The 17,522-nt window shown below is 37.7% G+C and overlaps 1 protein-coding gene across 1 annotated transcript in view; it reads left to right on the top strand.

The window, feature by feature from the left end:
- The window catches only part of LOC126165666 (gamma-butyrobetaine dioxygenase-like), a 207,110-nt gene that overhangs the window by 115,751 nt on the left and 73,837 nt on the right, over window positions 1-17,522 (top strand). The window contains exon 3 of the mRNA XM_049920339.1: window positions 11,822-12,010. Coding sequence (XP_049776296.1) covers window positions 11,822-12,010 — 189 coding nt within the window. The remainder of the gene's footprint in view (window positions 1-11,821; window positions 12,011-17,522) is intronic.

Genomic DNA, 17,522 nt, shown 5'->3' with positions numbered 1-17,522 from the left:
TTATATATTTTACCCGTTTTCATTCCGTAAGTATGTACATACAGGTTGTTTCAAAAATGACCGGTATATTTGAAACGGCAATAAAAACTAAACGAGCAGCGATAGAAATACACCGTTTGTTGCAATATGCTTGGGACAACAGTACATTTTCAGGCGGACAAACTTTCGAAATTACAGTAGTTACAATTTTCAACAACAGATGGCGCTGCAAGTGATGTGAAAGATATAGAAGACAACGCAGTCTGTGGGTGCGCCATTCTGTACGTCGTCTTTCTGCTGTAAGCGTGTGCTGTTCACAACGTGCAAGTGTGCTGTAGACAACATGGTTTGTTCCTTAGAACAGTGGATTTTTCTGGTGTTGGAATTCCACCGCCCAGAACACAGTGTTGATGCAACAAGACGAAGTTTTCAACGGAGGTTTAATGTAACCAAAGGACCGAAAAGCGATACAATAAAGGATCTGTTTGAAAAATTTCAACGGACTGGGAACGTGACGGATGAACCTGCTGGAAAGGTAGGGCGACCACGTACGGCAACCAGAGAGGGCAACGCGCAGCTAGTGCAGCAGGTGATCCGACAGCGGCCTCGGGTTTCCGTTCACCGTGTTGCAGCTGTGGTCCAAATGACGCCAACGTCCACGTATCATCTCATGCGCCAGAGTTTACACCTCTATCCATACAAAATTCTAATGCGGCAACCCCTCAGCGCCGCTACCATTGCTGCACGAAAGACATTCGCTAACGATATAGTGCACAGGATTGATGACGGCGGTATGCATGTAGGCAGCATTTGGTTTACTGACGAAGCTTATTTTTACCTGGACGGCTTCGTCAATAAACAGAACTGGCGCATATGGGGAACCGAAAAGCCCCATGTTGCAGTCCCATCGTCCCTGCATCCTCAAAAAGTACTGGTCTGGGCCGCCATTTCTTCCAAAGGAATCATTGGCCCATTTTTCAGATCCGAAACGATTACTGCATCACGCTATCTGGACATTCTTCGTGAATTTGTGACGGTACAAACTGCCTTAGACGACACTGTGAACACCTCGTGGTTTACGCAAGATGGTGCCCGGCCACATCGCACGGCCGTCGTCTTTAATTTCCTGAATGAATATTTCGATGATCGTGTGATTGCTTTGGGCTATCCGAAACATACAGGAGGCGGCGTGGATTGGCCTCCCTATTCGCCAGACATGAACCCCTGTGACTTCTTTCTGTGGGGACACTTGAAAGACCAGGTGTACCGCCAGAATCCAGAAACAATTGAACAGCTGAAGCAGTACATCTCATCTGCATGTGAAGCCATTCCGCCAGACACGTTGCCAAAGGTTTCGGGTAATTTCATTCAGAGACTACGCCATATTATTGCTACGCATGGTGGATATGTGGAAAATGTCGTACTATAGTGTTTCCCAGACCGCAGCGCCATCTGTTGTTGAAAATTGTAACTACTGTAACTTCGAAAGTTTGTCTGCCTGAAAATGTACTGTTGTCCCAAGCATATTGCAACAAACGGTGTATTTCTATCGCTGCTCGTTTAGTTTTTATTGCCGTTTCAAATATACCGGTCATTTTTGAAACACCCTGTATTTTGCGTGTTAATCCACACATATTATGATAATAGAAGCACGATGGACCGGTTTCAACCAGATTTGGCGCACATATTATTTACTGTCTGGAAAGAATCATTGCGGGGGTAAGAACCACCCACATATGAAAGGGGTAGGGGTGAAAAACGCAGTTCATTCCACAATGTGAGAACACTCTTACTTTTCATCCAGTAGTTGAGAATGAGGGCACATAGAGATCTGCAACAAACTTTCATATAACTTCAAACCTTTAAGAAACTTTTTCTCGCTGACGACCCCCACAAATAATGAAAGGAAAAAAGATTCTTGTTTACCACATTTTCGCTGTTCATGCAGTAAAACTGCAGTATGAAGGGTGACGTTTAAATTTATTACTTCTTTACTACTAACTATATTCATAACACGTTTAGCAGACAGTATTCACATATACCACTGAATGTACCGGAAAAATTGTATCACTGTAGGACACTTCGTTGAGGAGATACGGCATAAACATTGAATGCGTTAAAAACTACCGCATCGTGCAAGACGTTTAAATTTATTACTGCCTTGCTAGTAACTCCGTTCGCAACACTTTTCGCAGAGAGTAGCCACATTTGCCGCTTAATGTTCCTACAAAAATATATCATTGTACGGCACACAGTTTAGGAAATATGACGTAAAATGCTGAGATGCGCGAAAACTGCCCCATCATTCACGACGTTTTAATTTATTACTTCTTTGCTACTAACTCTATTCGCAACACATTTCGCATACAACATCCACATATACCGCTGATTGTACCTGGAAAAATTTACCGTTTTACTACGAGTAGTTAAGGAGATATGACGTCATAAACACTGAGATGTGTGAGAAACTGCTGCATCTTGCATGAAGTTTTAGTTTGTTACTTCTTTACTACTGAGTACCATTGAGAACACATTCCGCAGACAGCACTCACATGTACCACTGGGTGTACCTGCAAAATTATATCTTTGTACAGCACGTCGTTCATGGTGTACAACGTCATAAACATTAAACTGCGTGAAAATGAAACTGCAGGGCGAAATTCGGTAGACATATTGGTGAAATATGCGTACAAATACACGTGAAATATGTGGGGAATATTTTTGACATGTATGTATGCAAGCAAAGCCATGAGAAAAAAGCTCATCCTAACCCTTGGAACGATTTCAATCAAATTTGGTACACATGTTAGTTACAATCTGGAAAGAAACACTGTAGGGGTGAGAACCACCAGCCTCCTGTTGGGGAGAGTGTGTTAATGTAGAGAGAGAATGGAGGATGAAGAGATGGACAGACAGCGAGAGTGAGGAGACAGGCACAGATAGGATGAGGGGGAGATGGACAGAGATAGGGGAGGGGTAAATGGACAGATAGAGGGTAGAGGAGGAAATGGACAGAGAAAGGGAGGAGATGGACAGTGGCAGGAGGAGGAAGAGAGACATGGAGAAGGAGATGAACAGATGGAAGGAGAGGAGGAAATGGACAAAGAAAGGGAAGAGGGGGTGATGGACAGAGAGAGGGACAGAGGAGATGGACAGAGAGTGGACGGCAGAGGAGGTGGAGAGAGACAGGGGAGGGGGGGGGACAGGCGGCTGGGCAAGGGGAGGGGGAAGGAGGAGGTAGACTGATAGACAGACGGTAGGAATAAATACATACTCAGGCAACGCTGGGTACCTAGCTAGTATTACATAATACGCATCAGGAACGATGTAAGCTATTGGGTTCTCTCCGCTAGGAAGCCTCCAACTTCAGTCTAATTGCCCACGTGTTCCAATAACCAGTAAGCACGTATTAGTTTACTTGGCAGTGGTGCAGAACCGTATCCAAGGCTCTCTGGAAATAACTAAACGTGCCATTAACTGAGGCTCTGCTGTTTATACCCCTCTCGTCACGAGCAGAGATAGCTGATTTTCACATGATTGGTGATTGCTAAATCCGTACACGTTAATTCCTACAGAGAAAATGTTACGTCTCCATAATATGAGGAAAGAATATTTTCCATAATTCAACACCGGATTGACGTCAGGAAGATAAGGCTGGAGTAAGCGCATTCGTCCTGCAACTCTCCTTTAGGATGATTCGAGAAGCGATGCGTTAGATTCACAGTGATAAGGAGTTTATGTTCCAAAATTCGCGGTGTTACAGCTCCAGAGGGTGCTCAAAGCACGACTTTGGAACTGAGATAACGAGTTTCTTGTCTGTTCTAAACTGACTCTAGGCCTCCTCCTCTCCAGGTTTGGGCTGAACAGTCATGTGTAATCGGCCTTAAATTTTATCACCGAAGTGCTTTAGTGCAGCACTTGCTTGAGACTGCATGTGTCTGACATTTGTTGAGCGCATTGCGTCCATACCATTTTGTTTTGTGCGGTTCTCCTTCCTCTAGTTGCACTCCTAGTTTAGCTTTTCTGTAAGTATCCTGTAACATTTCATTTTCATTTTAACGTCTTCGCCGATAAAATTCCATACGACATATGTAAAGTACGTTGTCCACTGCGACTTCTAACGAGACAACGATTTGCTTTTTTTACTCTTTAAACTTTAAATTGTCTTCCTCTCTGCGGGGTCGCAGATAATATCAGAGATTAGGTCTGGTTCATGAATCGAATAAGCTAGAAGGTCTTTCAGAAACCTCCGATTTGTGCATTCAGCCGCCATTTTATGAAAGCACAGTTTAATGAAATATTACTGCGGAATATGATGTAGCAGCCACAATGATATTTGAATGTACTGAGACCGAATTGGAATTTAATATCTGCAGTGCTAAAAAATAATTAAAGAACAAGGTACTAATTCTCCCTTTCGTCATTCAACAATAACTACTAATCCTTTAGAAATTTATGTTCGCAGAACTAATTGCCGAAGATCGAAGGTAAAATATTTGTTTTCATATCTGGCACCTTGTGTCCAAAAAAGACAAAATATTAATTACTCCGAATTTACGACTAACGGACTTTATGTAAAAAATAATTTTTTGTCGAGAAACACTAATTTTTATCTTCTGTCCTGCAACTTTTCACTGTTCTGGCGAATTTCACGTGGGATTTTATTTCTTAAAAATCTTTTCTCTTCAGGAAGAACACGCTAGACACTCAATAGTGTGGAAACTGCTGCTAAGTTATTAACTCTTTATTCATCCTCCCTTTGAGGGCTCTAAGAAAGGTGCTACATATCCTTTTGCGCATGTGAAAATGAATAAGGTAGCAGGAAAACTAAAGTGTCTCGAAAATGACAAGGAATTCCAGAAGTTGCAAAATAACTGTGTTTAACACAGTGCACATGGATGGGTATCTGGCTTGTCTGTTAACAGTCCAGCCCAGGTAAAGGCACCCATTCACAACCTGACCTTACCTGATGTTGGCAATAAATCCAACATGATTCATGAGTTCGCAGCTAGATTAGATTAGATTAGATTAATACTTGTTCCATAGATCATGAATACGACACTTCGTAATGAAGTGGAACATGTCAGGTTAATAAAAGATGTATGTACAAGATATTACATTACACAAAATATTGCATGACACTAATGTTTAAGCTGTTTTTTTCCCTTAATTTATATCTAAAAATTCAGCCAATGAGTAGAAAGAGCTGTCATCTAGAAATTCTTTTAATTTACTTTTAAATGTTAGTTGGCTATCTGTCAGGCTTTTGATGCTGTTTAGTAGGTGACCAAAAACTTTTGTGGCAGCATAATTTACCCCTTTCTGTGCCAAAGTCAGATTTAACCCTGCATAGTGAAGATCATCCTACCTCCTGGTGTTATAGCTATGCACACTGCTATTACTTTTGAACTGGGTTGGTTTATTAGCAACAAATTTCATAAGTGAATATATATACTCTGAGGTTACTGTGAGGATCCCTAGATCCTTAAATAGATGTCTGCAGGATGACCGTGGGTGGGCTCCAGCAATTATTCGGATTTCACATTTTTGAGCAATGAATACTTTTCTACTCAATGATGAATTACCCCAGAAAATGATGCCATACGAAAGCAGTGAATGAAAGTAGGCATAGTAAGCTAATTTACTGAGATTCTTATCACCAAAATTTGCAATAACCCTAATAGCATACGTAGCTGAAATCAGACATTTCAGCAGACCATCAATGTGTTGCTTCCAGTTTAACCTCTCATCAATGGACACACCTAAAAATTTTGAAAATTCTACCTTAGCTACAGACTTTTGTTCAAAGTCTATATTTATTACTGGAGTTGTGCCATTTACTGTACGGAACTGTATATACTTAACTGGAAGAATGCAGAAAGTTGAAATAAGTGGTTCATGTAATGTTAAAACAACAATTAAATCACTTAGTTCTTGGTTTTTTGATGTTATTACTATACTTGTATCATCAGCAAAAAGAACTAACTTTGCATCTTCATCAATGTGGAATGGTAAGTCATTAATGTATATCAAGAACAGTAAAGGACCTAAGACCAGACCCTGTGGGACCCCGTACTTGATAGCCCCGCAGTTTGAGGAATCAGCTGTTGTTTTAACATTACATGAACCACTTATTTCAACTTCCTGCATTCTCTCAGTTAAGTATGAATTAAACCATTTGTGCACTGCCCCCCTCAAACCATAGTGATTTAGCTTATCTAAAAGAATTCCATGATTTACACAATAAAAGGCCTTTGAGAGATCATAAAAAATACCAATGGCTGATATCCAGTTATTCAGAGAATTTAATATTTGATCAGTGAAAGCGTATATAGCATTTTCTGTTGAAAAGCCTTTCTGAAAACCAAACTGACATTTTGGTAGTACTTTATTTTTACAAATATGGGAGACTCTCTTGAATAAATTACTTTCTCAAAAATTTTTGATAGAGCTGTCAGAAAAGAGACTGGGCGGTAGTTGTTGACATCCGACGTATCCCCCTTTTTATGCAATGGTTTTACAATGGCATATTTAAGTCTCTCGGGGAAAACACCCTGCTCCAAAGAGCTATTACATACGTGGCTGAGAATCCTACTTATCCGTGGGGAACAAGCTTTAAGTACCTTGCTGGAAATGCCATCAATTCTGTAAGAGCTTTTACTTTTCAGTGAGTTTATTATTTTACTGATTTCAGAGGGAGAGGTTTGTGGAATTACAGTTGTTTCAAACTGCACAGGTATGGCCTCTTCTATTAATAGCCTTGCCTCTTCTAGTGAAGATCTAGATCCTATTTTCTCCACAACATTTAAAGAATGATTATTGTAAATATTTTCAATTTCTGATTGTTTGTTAGTACACTTGTCATTCAGTTTTATGACACTAAAGTCTTCCTGTGCTCTTGGTTGCCCTGTTTCCCTTTCAATAATATTCCAAATTGCTTTAATTTTATTATCAGAGTTACTGATCTCAGACATGATACACATGCTTTCTTAGTACCGCCCAATAATTTTTATAATATTGAACAATTTCGGGGTCTGTACTTCCTCTTGCTGTTAGATACAGTTCTCTTTTACAGTTGCAAGATATTCTTATTCCTTTAGTTAGTCAAAGTTTATTATATGTTTTCTTGGAATTATGTTTAACTGTTTTCTTGGGAAAACAATTTTCAAATACACTTAAAAATGTATCGCGAAATAAGTTATATTTCAAGTTTGCATCGGGTTCCTTATACACTTCATCCCAGTCTAGCTGCTGTAGGCTTTCCCTAAAGTTTGCAATATTTATATTGTTAATTGAACACACTACTTTGAAAGTCTGATTTGATATACTGCATGGAGCTATGTCATGTACTGTAACTAGCTGTGCACCATGATCTGAAAGACCATTCTCAACAGGATAAGCATTTATGTCCTTAAACTTATCTTGGTCTATAAAAAAGTTATCTATCAATGTACTGCTGTTCTTTGTTATCCGAGTAGGAAAATCAATGACGGAGCTCAAATTGAAAGAACTGAGTAATACTACAAGGTCATTCTTCCTATTACACTCTCTCAGGGAATCAACATTGAAATCCCCACAAATGATAATTTGCTTCCCCCTGTCTGACAGATAGCACAATAAAGCATTCAAGTTTTCTAGAAATAGCTGGAAATCCCCTGAGGGGGATCTATACACTGTTACAATTATGAAAGTGCCATCATTTAGTTTAAGTTCAGCGGCACCTGCTTCCATACGTTGCTCTACACAAAATTTTTTAGTTTCTAAATTTTTTAGACTGTGGAAGCTTTTGACATATATGGCAACTCCTCCTCTCATCATATTATCTCTACTTACATGTGCAGCTAATTTGTACCCATTGCTGCTAACCTATTGCGTATTAGTAACAATGTGATGCACAGACAGGCATAGTACATCTATTACATTCTCAGTTTCTGTATCTTCTAAACAAAGCAGAAGCTCATCAATTTTATTCTTCAATCCCCCAATATTTTGATGAAATATACTAACATTATTTTTTACTTTACTTTTGTGAGTATCTTGAACTTTTTTAACATCTTTAGTACTTGCCTGGCTGGGTTTCCCACTGGACACTGATCTTACACTAAAAAAGAGTTTCCACCATGAGATGTAGTTCCTCCCCCCTTTAAATTTCCTGCTGTCAGCCCAGCCAGTTTACCCTTCCCTTTCTTGTTGAGATGTAGGCCATGTCTAGTATAGTCCCACCTACAGAGTGCTAGAACCAACAAACCACAAGAAGTTGAGTAATGGGACACAGAGGGGAAAGACCACCGAGGTACATTAGGGGAATTGTCGTGACTTATGCAGTCTGTTATTGCAAGGCCTGCAGTTTAACATGGACTGCGATCCATGGAACAACTTACCATTTTCAAACCTTGCACATCATTGCCAGAAGTGAAACAGATTTAAATAACAGCAAAAAAATCCTACAGCTAATTGGTGATTGGACCCCAGATTTGTTGTCTGGCACTTAGCAACTGAGCACTGAATTGTACCTTGTACTGCTCACTGTTGTCTTTATTACCTATTTTTATACTCATTTTACATAATGCTGTGTCCAGCATACTGTAAAACATGTTTGGTAAATGTTATTCTATTGACACTGATTTTTGGGCGAATTGGATCACATCTCAAGTAGGCCTTTTTCCTAGTTTCATTGCTAGAAATTTTAAGCTATCAACACAGTTTTGTTAACAAGACATGTATACCTAATATTGTGTGTAATTAGTTTATTGTCCTCATTGAATTACATTGTAACATGCATGTATCTCATTCCCAATACTTATACCCAGGAAAAATAAATTGAGGAGGAAGTTCGGGTCGGTTACACCAAACAAAACTTTCATTTTGCAGTAGTTCGTTTATTCACCTAAACGCATCAAAGGCTCACAAAGAACTGACATGGTGGAACTGAACAAAGATAATGCTTAGCTTAGTTCAAAGACAATACTCAAATCGATGCTGGTGTTGACCTCTTCGGAGCCACAAAATTTTTTATACTGTTAACATAATAAGTCATCATGCCATTTTTATTTACCGGTAGTTTCTTTAAAAGTATATAGATTTTATGTAGTTGCAAGGTGTGTACAAGACACAGAAGTGGTTATAATGATGAACCTAACTGAAACAACCATCAAATGTAAATTTTAGGGAATTATTTATTTGTTTTGTGATTGAAACAGTAGACATTTATCATAACAAGTGGGAAGTCCGTTATGTAATCCTCAATAGATGGTGCTAGGGTGCTCACCAGATATGTTTTGCTTCATGTAAATGTCAGACATAAAAAAACAATAGTGATAACTTTTGTTTGCTATGATCAGTTCAGTCACTTTCTACTGATCTAGTTGATTCCTGTTTTTGCCTTCTTCTCTATCTCAAATGATTTTTTGATGGACAGTACTTCCACAGTTATGTGAAAGAAACTTATCATGTTCAGGTTATTGTTACACAAAAAGATTCTTACACCTTTTTCAGTACATTTATGATATATATTTAAATGAAGGCCCACTCATGGTCAATATCTATAATTCTTTTGAACCACATTTATATAATCAATCAGTCTCATTCTATGGTAAGTTTTCAAGTTGTGCAAAAAGTATGTTTCTCTTTCTGCCAGAAGATGACAGATCATATACAGGGTGCCCCAGGAGTATTGGTCAATGTTCAGAGAAATGATAGAAATGATCATTCAGTGTAAGAAGGTCCTGTAAACATGGGCTCTAAAATGCATACCTTAACAGCTGTGAGCACTTCTTCATTGGAAGAGACCTATTTCACAGAGGCAAAGATGAACAAGTGCTCATTGCTGTTAAGGTATGTATTTTAGAGCCCATGTTTACTAGAATTTGTTGCTTCCAGTGGTCATTCATGTCATTTGTGCCTAAATACTGACCAGTCCTCTTGGGACGCCCTGTATTGCAGAAGGAGAGGCAGTGTACCCCAAGTGTGGAGATGTAGGGCATAGCTATTGTGTGGAACAGTTGGTGTTTTGTGATCACTTGTAATAATTGTTTCCAAGATCCCTGATGCTGCCATTGTGAGAAGAGGTCTGGGGACAAGTAATGTAGCACTGATCAAAAATAAACATAACTTTTTTCTAGTGTATAGAAGAATACTATGAACAAACATACTGAGTTGTTGGTGCAGGCAAGTTTCTGAATGTTAATAAAATGTCCATGATAAGGAACACAACATCCCTCATCAACAACAACCTGGTAGAGCAGGTGCAACATCACATGGAAATGAACCATTACTTTTAATTTTCCGATCATGGAAATTGCAGTGCACCATTCAGGCAAGATGCATGGGATGCTCAGTGCAGATGTTGTTTTGATCCACAACAATGTTCACTCATTTAGTCAACACATTTTTATAGGCATTAATATGGAATATGTCTGACTCTCCATGATGCATTACTGGTCATGTGCCCTGTGATAAACATCTTTTTTCCTGTCGGTTCTAAATTATCACTTTAAAAAAAAAAGTACAAAGGCCACATGTGCATTTGCTATAAAAGGGCCATACAGGAGAGGGAAGGATATGATCTCAGGGACTCGCACATTTCTAACATTTTAAATAACATATATGTAACCAAGGTGATTTCAATTTCCACAAAGTTTAGTTTGGCAAGAAGAGTCTTATCTTTTCTGTCAGATGCTAGAGACTAAGGAGTACATGAAACATTCAATGTGCAGTTCTCATGTGTAACAATCACATTTGTATGCTTATCATGATAAGCATTCTATCTTTCTTCTTCATTTTCTTGTTACTGAATTTGTTGCTGTATACCAGAACAAGGTAAACTGAAGAGCTGTACAGACCTTTGAACCTAGTGGCTTGGCTAAATCCATTGTCTTTTTCTACTTACTGGACTGGTACAAAATGGGTAAAGAACACTGTCATGCACTAGCACTCTGGAAATGAAGTTCTCGCAAAAATTGACACAGCAGTATTGTCTCTTATGAGAGAAAATTCACATCAGTGGTTGTACAATAGGTTTTACTATCCATCTGGATTGAATATATTTGTAAAATCAATTTTACAAATATAGGCAATCTAGATGGAGAATAAAACTTATTAAACAGGTTGTTAAACACTGTGTATGACTATAATCATAGATTCATAAACATGGCTACACCACTTTGGATGATAATTTCATTATTTGTAAATACCCTACTCTAGCTACAGTGCAGTCCAATGACTGTGTGTACCACCGATAACAGAGGTGTCAGAACTCATGTTGTGAGCTAGTTTCCCATTTCCTTTCCACTGTTTATCACAGCTGGTCTCAAGATGTTGCTGGAAATATGAACCAGATCAACCATGTTGTCCAAAGGTGATCACTAAGTGATACATTTCAGTCACTGTTGCTCTCCTGATTGGTACCACAGTCATATCTATTTATTTGTGTCAGAATATTACACCATGTGACATTATTTATGTACGCAAAGTACAGATTCTGTTGCAGAATCAAAATAACTGTTTTGTATGACAACTATAATTTTTTCTAAGCTATATGGTACCTCAGTTACACCATTAACTGTGACAAGAAGGTAATTCTCTCTTGTAAGTAGTTTGAGACAATCACAAGTTGCCGTACCCTGATGTCAACAAAATCACACTGTTATTCTTAAGTTCTGAAATGTAAATCTGTAAAATGCTTATAATATGTAATACACATTACATATACTATTTCAATATTTATGAAAGGATTTTCTGCATCAGACACAAAAATAACTACAAACAACAATACACAATTTTTTGAAAACAGTTTTGTTGGTAATACATGTTAAATTAAAGCTTTTCCGAATTTTGTTTGCAGAGTAAAGCTACAGCATTGGTCCAGGGGGAGGTGGTGTCAGTACAGTTCCCAGAAGGTGATCAGCACAAGTTTCCTACAACTTGGCTGAGGGACAACTGCCAATGCTCTGCATGTTTTAGTCCTCACATGCATTCGCGACTTATCCACTGGAGAAATTTTGACATAGATGTACATCCACTCAGTGTGGAGGTAAGGATAAGTTGTAGGATCTTGTTCTTAAAATTTTAAGATCAGTTCAAAGGTGCTCATCATCACTCAAGCAGAAACCAAAAAAATTACTATATGTTATCAATATCATTTTTAAAATTTTAAACAGATTTTAGTTAAGTAAGAATGAGATGATCTCAGTTATGAATGTCACATGACTGAAAATTTGCCAAATAGTGAACCATCTCTAAAGAATAAAAGATGCAAAGAAGAATAATGTTTAGTGCTAAATCAGTGACATGCTCATTACAGAGTGTGTAGGCTACTAGTAGAGACTGGGGAGGGATGAGAAAAGAAACCATGCTGGTATTTGCCTTATGCAGTTCAGGCAAACCTTATCCTGGTTGCCTTGATGTAGAATTGAACTCCTGTCCCTGTAAAAAGCTTGTCTTTGGGTAAATAATTGTGCAGTCTGTACAACCTGTCATAACCATTATTATGAAATTTTGGCCATGATTTTGGACAGAAGGGGAGCAGCTAAAGTATAATAAATGTAGAAAGGTGTATGAGCAAGTTACAGACAGAGAATAATTATATAATCTGTTCTCCCTCCTGCCTTCTCTCTTAATCTTATGTCATGCTTCTCTCTTCTAGCAACTATCAATTCTGGTATATTCTCCACATGTGAACTCAGTTAATGCTTCTCTTGAGAGCCTTACAATGAAATAAATAACAGTTATTGAGGCAGATCATGAGCCTCTACTCCTTGCACTCTGTAAGAGGCAACCAGCTAAAATTGAAGAACCTAAAGTAGTAATGGTACAAGGGCAAAAGAAGGAGTACATAATTATATAAAGATTAGGAAGTGCAGATTGGGACTTCATATATAAATTGTCAATCTGGCAAAAGGGAAGCTGAAATTACCTTTCATAACTTCTTTAAAAAGTACACAGATTTATGGTATTCTTGCCCACCAGTAAAAAGAATTAGATATCCAGGTGAAACTCTGAACTGGTTTACAGAAGAGCTAGCAGAAATGAAAGGAAACAGGCATATGCTGTACCAGATGCATAAGCAAATCGCTGACCAAGGGGCAGAACCGAGTGTGAACATTCATAGGTCACATTTGAAATGCAAAAAATTTCTACAAAGCTAAACTACTTTTGGCAAAAAAGCAAACAGTGGAAAACTGTATAGAACGGGCTCCAAATAAATGCAAGGCAGAATGGCAAATAATAAAACAAGAGAATACACCAAAATGCACAGAAACAGCTCTGCTTGAACCTGAGGAATTAAATCAGTACTTTTTAAGCTCAGTTAAAGAAATAAGTAACAGTATTAAAGCAACAAATTCATCTGCAATGGACCTTGTTGGAACACCACTGCCTGTTAACATGGTATTTCAATGGAGGGCTATCATACCTGCTGATGTTATAAAAGCTGTACCCAAATTTTCAGGTTCTAAAAGTATGGACTGGTATTGGTTATCAAATAATATAATTAAAAAGACAGTACACTCAATCGCCAAACCCTTAGCTTTTATTTTTAACAAATGTGTGGAATTTGGAGTTTTTCCAGATGCACTTAAGGTATCAAAAGTTGTCCCAGTTCTTGAAAAAGGGGACAAACATCTTCCCCAAGGCTACAGACCAATCTCCATTGTTCCAATATTCCCAAAGATATTTGAGGCACTGATACATACACAAATAAGCAGCTTCTTTGAAAAACACAATATCGTATGTAGTAATCAGTTTGGTTTTTGCAAGAGGAAAACCACAACAGAGGCCATCTTGGAAATCACTGACCAAACCTTAAGTAAGGTGTATACAAGTCAGTTACTTTTCTGTTTTCTCCTTGCTTTTAGTCAATTGTGTTTTCTGTTTTCTCCTTGCATTTAGTCTATTGTGTTTAATGGTGAGGGGCAATATTCATTAAAGATAGCGGTAATGATAATCAAAAGCAACACTTAATGACTCATTAAGTGTTGCTTTTGATTATTTCTTAGACACCATTACCACTATCTTTAATGAATATTGCCCCCTCACCATTAAACATAATAGACTAAATGCAAGGAGAAAACAGAAAAGAAAAGTAACTGACTGGTATACACGTTACTTAAATAACTTAAGGATTCTGTTAAGAATTTACTATGATAAATCTTGCTTGAATAATGAGTATAGACACTCATATGCCAATTTAAAAAAGCTGTACAGAAAAGAAATCATTTCTGCAAAGAAAAAAGCTAATGATAACTATATTTATCAGTCTAGCAACAAATATAAAGCATGGAAAATAGTTAAAGCAGAAACAGGGCTAATAGCAGAAAATTTACCTGTTCCTCTAAGTGCAGTTGAACTAAATAATAGTTTCATAAATTCTGGAGAATTAGCTATGACAGATGAAAGTAATTTAGATGATAGTGAGGACAGACTTCCCAAATTGCAGGAAACAGAGTTGACAGGAGACTTGCCAAAATTTGAATGGAGAACCATTTATCCTAAGGATATACTAGATGTAGTCAGATCACTAAGCAACTCCAGAACTGAGGACATCCATGGTTTTTCTAATTTTACCATAAAGAAAATAATACACTACATGCATTCCACTGTCTTACTTAATCAATAGGTTGTTTACAGAGGGAACATTTCCAGACTGCCTTAAACAAACAATTGTATTGCCCATATACAAAAAGGGAGACAAAAATTCATCCCAAAATTACATACCTATAGCAATAGTACCAATATTATCTAAAATTATTGAAAAATTAATGAAAGACCAATTAAACGATAAGGCTCAGTATGGATTCCGAACTGGGCTATCAACAATAAAAGCAGTTCAGGAAGTTGTCTTATCAATATTTCAAGGTTTTGAAAATAGTGAACATACCTATACAACTTTAGTTGATTTAACCAAAACATTTGACACTGTCTCACATAGCATTTTAATTAAGAAACTAGAAAAATATGGAATAACTGAAACAGAACTATTACTGCTGAAATCATATTTGACAAACAAACCAAATGGTTTATATAAATTCAAACAACAAATCTGACCTTCTCAAGGTAAAATACAGAGTCCCACAAGGATCTGTACTGGGACCTTTCTTATTAATTGTGTATGTGAATGACCTGCCCAACACATTACCATATAAATCTGTAATGTATGCTGACGACACAACTTTTATCACATCACATAATGATGTGAATGTTGTCAAACAAATGAAAAAATCCGTGATGGAAAAGGCAGCTCATGGATTCCATGAAAATAGGCTGTCATTAAATAAAAATAAAACTAAACACATCCTCTTTTCCCTTAGAGATATTAATGATGGACCTAATGAACTCAGACATTTAGTAAAATTGCTAGGTATTTATCTTGATACCAAATTGTGCTGGAATACCCACACAGAAAAGCTGTGCAGTAAGTTGGCAAGAGTTCAATATCTCCTTAGGAAACTGAAGGATTGTGTCAGTAAGGAGTGCATACTTATGGCATACCATGCCTTTTTTCATACTCATCTGCATTATGGAATACTTCTTTGGGGAAACTCTGCTGGGGCAAAAGATGTTTTCCTCTGGCAGAAGAAAGCCATTAGATGTATTTTTGGTGTGATCAATTTAACTTCTTGCAGACAGTACCTGAACACAAAATTCTTACAGTTCCCAGTCTATACATACTTAATGCACTTATGCATACCAAAGAGAATGCCCAATGTACGAAAGCAGGTCAGATGTGCACTCATATGAAACCAGAAATAGCAACTTATTAGACATTCCTTGGACATGTTTCAGTAAAATCGAAAATAATTTTTTACATGCTGGCAAAACATTTTACAACAATACATCACATGAAAAGAGGGAATTGCATGAGAATAGATTTAAAATGGTGGTAGAGACATGGTTGAAAGAGAAAGCATTCTATAGTATAAGTGAATTCCTACATAATGAAAAAATTAGATTCTCTATTATTATAAATGTGATTGTGATCAAAGAAACTGTAATTTACGTCATACAACCATACTGACCTTTTGTATAATCAGATACCATATGTTAACTTTTGTGTAATCATTTGTACCACAATCTGTATAACTACTGACCTTATGTATAATAATTTGTATAACCATCTGACGATGCCTATACAACACAGCAGTTGTCTACAGGCAAATAAGTATGAAATAAATATGAAAAATAAATATAAAATACATAAATAGCTTTTCAAAACAATAACATGGTATCACTGGTATTATGTGACCCAAGCAAAGCTTTTGATTGCATTCCTGTTGAAGTACTTCTGGGGAAACTAGAGCGAGAGGGAGAACTTTAGCTGTGGTAAATTCTTATTTAAGTAATCAAAAACAATTTCTTTCAGTCAGAAATGTAAATTCTTTCATAATGGAAATCAGCACATGTGTACCACAAGGGTCTATCCTTGGACCCATATTCTTCATTGTAGCTGTTAATGATTTGCCTAAAAACATAGCCTACCATGTCATATGTTATGCTGATGATACACCACTACCTACCACACATCAGAACAATTCAGATCTGAATAGCCTAACAAAAGAAACACTTGATAAGGCCCTGGACTGGTTGGCAACCAATAAGCTCCTGTTCAATCCTGATAAATCCCAACAACTTTTAATGGGGATATCAAATTAAGTAGGCAATAACTCAGTAAAACTCTTAGGTATTCACATTGACTCAAAACTCTATTGTGAGGAAAATGTCAATCATATATATATATATATATATATATATATATATATATATATATATATATATATATATATATATATATATATATATATATATATAAAAAGAAAGATGATGAGACTTACCAAACAAAAGCACTGGCAGGTCGATAGACACACAAACAAACATAAACATACACACAAAATTCTAGCTTTCGCAACCAACGGTTGCCTCGTCAGGAAAGGAGATGGAAAGACGAAAGGATTTGGGTTTTAAGGGAGAGGGTAAGGAGTCATTCCAGTCCCGGGAACGGAAAGACTTACCTTAGGCGGAAAAAAGGACGGGTATACACTCGCACACACACACATATCCAGCCACACATACACAGACACAAGCAGACATTTGTAAAGGCAAAGAGTTTCGGCAGAGATGTCAGTCGAGGCAGAAGTACAGAGGCAAAGGTGTTGTTGAAGGACAGGTGAGGTATGAGCGGCGGCAACTTGAAATTAGCAGAGGTTGAGGCCTGGTGGATAACGAGAAGAGAGGATATACTGAAGGGCAAGTTCCCATCTCCGGAGTTCTGACAGGTTGGTGTTAGTGGAAAGTATCCAGATAACCCGAACGGTGTAACACTGTGCCAAGATGTGCTGGCCGTGCACCAAGGCATGTTTAGCCACAGGGTGATCCTCATTACCAACAAACACTGTCTGCCTGTATCCATTCATGCGAATGGACAGTTTATTGCTGGTCATTCCCACATAGAAAGCTTCACAGTGTAGGCAGGTCAGTTGGTAAATCACGTGGGTGCTTTCACACATGGCTCTGCCTTTGATTGTGTACACCATCCGGGTTACAGGACTGGA

Source organism: Schistocerca cancellata, chromosome 1 (genome assembly GCF_023864275.1).
Source record: "Schistocerca cancellata isolate TAMUIC-IGC-003103 chromosome 1, iqSchCanc2.1, whole genome shotgun sequence".
Taxonomy (NCBI): Eukaryota; Metazoa; Arthropoda; class Insecta; order Orthoptera; family Acrididae; genus Schistocerca; species Schistocerca cancellata.
Note: the sequence above shows the minus strand (reverse complement) of the source record. Positions and strands in the feature narration are given on the sequence as shown.